The sequence below is a fragment of the Myotis myotis genome, unplaced genomic scaffold, assembly GCF_014108235.1.
Source record: "Myotis myotis isolate mMyoMyo1 unplaced genomic scaffold, mMyoMyo1.p scaffold_m19_p_4, whole genome shotgun sequence".
In the NCBI taxonomy this organism is placed as follows: Eukaryota; Metazoa; Chordata; class Mammalia; order Chiroptera; family Vespertilionidae; genus Myotis; species Myotis myotis.
This window is the reverse complement of record NW_023416346.1, coordinates 35397604-35400117: the sequence shown is the minus strand read 5'-3', so window position 1 is coordinate 35400117 and position 2514 is coordinate 35397604. Positions and strand designations below refer to the sequence as shown.

At 47.6% G+C, this 2514-nt stretch overlaps 1 protein-coding gene across 1 annotated transcript; it reads right to left on the bottom strand.

Annotated features, from left to right (window-relative positions):
• Positions 1-812: 812 nt before the first annotated feature.
• Positions 813-1918, bottom strand: LOC118654250 (E3 ubiquitin-protein ligase SIAH1-like). The gene has a single exon (XM_036305588.1). It carries the CDS (start codon positions 1916-1918, stop codon positions 1070-1072), a length of 849 nt encoding a protein of 282 aa, XP_036161481.1. The 3' UTR covers positions 813-1069.
• Between the last annotated feature and the right edge of the window lie 596 nt (positions 1919-2514).

Here is a 2514-nt window from a genome sequence, read left to right as displayed (position 1 = left end):
GCCAGATATTCTTTTAATGAGAATTATAAAAGACCAAAAGCATTTTTTTGCAAACTGCCTTTTTTTAAACAAATGCTTTGCTTTTAATTACAAATACTGTGAGATGATGCCTTCTTTTGCAAAACCAATAAATATGAGAACAAATTTTAAACATATGTGATTTGTCCAAGATATTGGGGGGAGGGAGGGGATTTTTCAATATTTTTTTAAAAATCAGTATATCCTACTACCTTTTAAAGAATAAGTTTGAAGGCGTGACTCAACTGGAAAAAAGAGAAAAAGACCGACCGACCAACCATCTTCTAGCTGTTTTAAGTAGCTTCTGATCTTTCTTCCGATGTTACCTCTCCTTTCTGGAACTTGTGTCTTCACAAGAGGCTGAATATAAAGTATTTCTAATGAACTGATTAATGGGGAGAAAAAACATGTATGGAACACACATGTATAAACTTTACCATAAACAAATTATGCATATCAAAAAAACACTAACTTTAAAAAGGTACAAAAAAAATGGGAAAAGCTTGAATTACAGAAAAGAAAGTCAAATTTATTTAATGAAAAACAAGAATTAATAAAAATTAGCAAATACACACAAAAAATATATACACACACAGCAGCACTATGTATTGACTCAAAAGAGGGGAAGCAGTGGCCCAAGACCACTCAACATGGCTTGTCAGTTAAAGGAAAAAAAACCCAAGCACACGCACACGCTCCCACACACTCTCACACGCAGAAACAAAAACCCAGTATTTCTCAACAGTACACTCAAGTTACAACAAACACAAATTCAGAATTATTTTATAATGTTTCCTTTCTTAATACAAAAGATGCCCATCTTGGGTGTATATATATATTTTTTTCAGTGGTTTACTGTTGACTTATTTTAAATATATTAGTGTTACTACATGCAACCATTTCCTGTATTTAACAGCCTTTCCATTTATTTACCTTCATGTGACTAGCTCCACCTACCAAAAGTCTCAGGGGGCAGGCAGAGGGGGCCTATTCTCTGTGAAGTTGAACGCAATGGTTTTAAACACTGGCCAGAAAACGTTTGATCGCCACTTCAACACATGGAAATAGTGACATTGATGCCTAGATTGCCATTTTCTGCAAAAAGCTGTGCGGTGCTGGTGTCAAAGACTAGACAGTCGCTATTCATAATGGCCGTTGCGATTCTCTCATGAATAGATCCGGGAGTAGCTTCCCAAGTCAATCGCCGCCTATGACCATTTAGCTCGAGTCGATAAGCAAAATTTTCCGCCTGCTTGGGCGTTCCTATCAGCTGGACAAGTGCAAAGAACTGCTGGTGCCCGTCATACTTCTCCTGCTTCTCCAAGACCAGCATGAAGTGGAAGCCGAAGCAGGACTGCATCATCACCCAGCCCACCGCTCCGGGGAGATTGATGTCCATGGCAAGGAACACGATGTCCTCCCCCTGCAGGGTGGTGATGGACTTGTGCTGATGCATCAGGTGGGGCATCACGGCATCCAGAGAGCCCTGCCACTTACAGGACGCGCCGGGGCAGGGGCAGGAGTAAGGCCGGAACTCGCAGAGCTCCTCGTGGTCTGCTTTTTCCGTGTGGGGCAGAGTGATCTCACACCCGGAAGAGGCGTATTTACAAGGGAAAAGTACCGAATTGGCCACTTTCTCCATCGCCAAGTTGCGAATGGATCCCAAGGTGCCCCGGCAGGTTGGACAACACGTGAGCTTTGGGCGACAGTTGCTACAGACAAAATGGCCGCTCTGACACTGAAGAATGGGTGGCAACACATAGTCAAAGCAGACAGGACACTCAAAGAGACTGGCCAGGTCATTGTTGGACGCAGTGGTGCCCGTGAGGGCGGGCACCCTCTGCGACGGTGTGCACTTCGAGGTCCCAGTGGGTAACTCGGTAGCAGTCTGGCGGCTCATTTCTGAGGGAGGAGGGCGCGTCTGGGACCCAGGCCCCGGCTACACCCGCCCGTCGCCGCTGACCCCGCTGCACGGGCAGTCCCCGCCTCTGCGCCGCTCAGACACCCGCCAGACTCACTGGGCCGCTGCCGCTCAGAGGCCGCCCAGCTATGGCCTCCGGGCTCCCCGCTGGTCACCGCCGCTGCCGCCGCCCACGCGACCTCGAGCCTCAGGCTACCGCTAAATACCTCTCGCTGAGGAGGCTGCCATGGCGGCGCGGCCCCGCCCCCGGGGGCGGGGCTTCTGGCCGAGGATTTGTTCTTAAAGTGAAAGTGGGGAATTAGGAGAAACCAAGATGGCGACATAGGTAAACACCGGGAATTGCTGCGTGGCACAACCACTTCAAAAATACAACTAAAAGACAAAACAGACATCATCCAGAACCTCAGGAAGGCTGGCTGAGTGGAAATTCTACAGCTAGAAGAAAAGAGAAAAGCACACAGACTCAGAGGAGGTGCGGAAGTAAAGTGCAGAGGTACAGAGGCGTGCCCGGAAAGGGCTGGCAACTGAGGACTCGGTTGTCTTTTTCAATGGGGAGGGAGTCTCAAGCTCCCAAC

Bases quoted from the DNA above. Each gene is read 5' to 3' on its own strand.
- LOC118654250 (XM_036305588.1), bottom strand. From the start codon at position 1,918: ATGAGCCGCCAGACTGCTACCGAGTTACCCACTGGGACCTCGAAGTGC.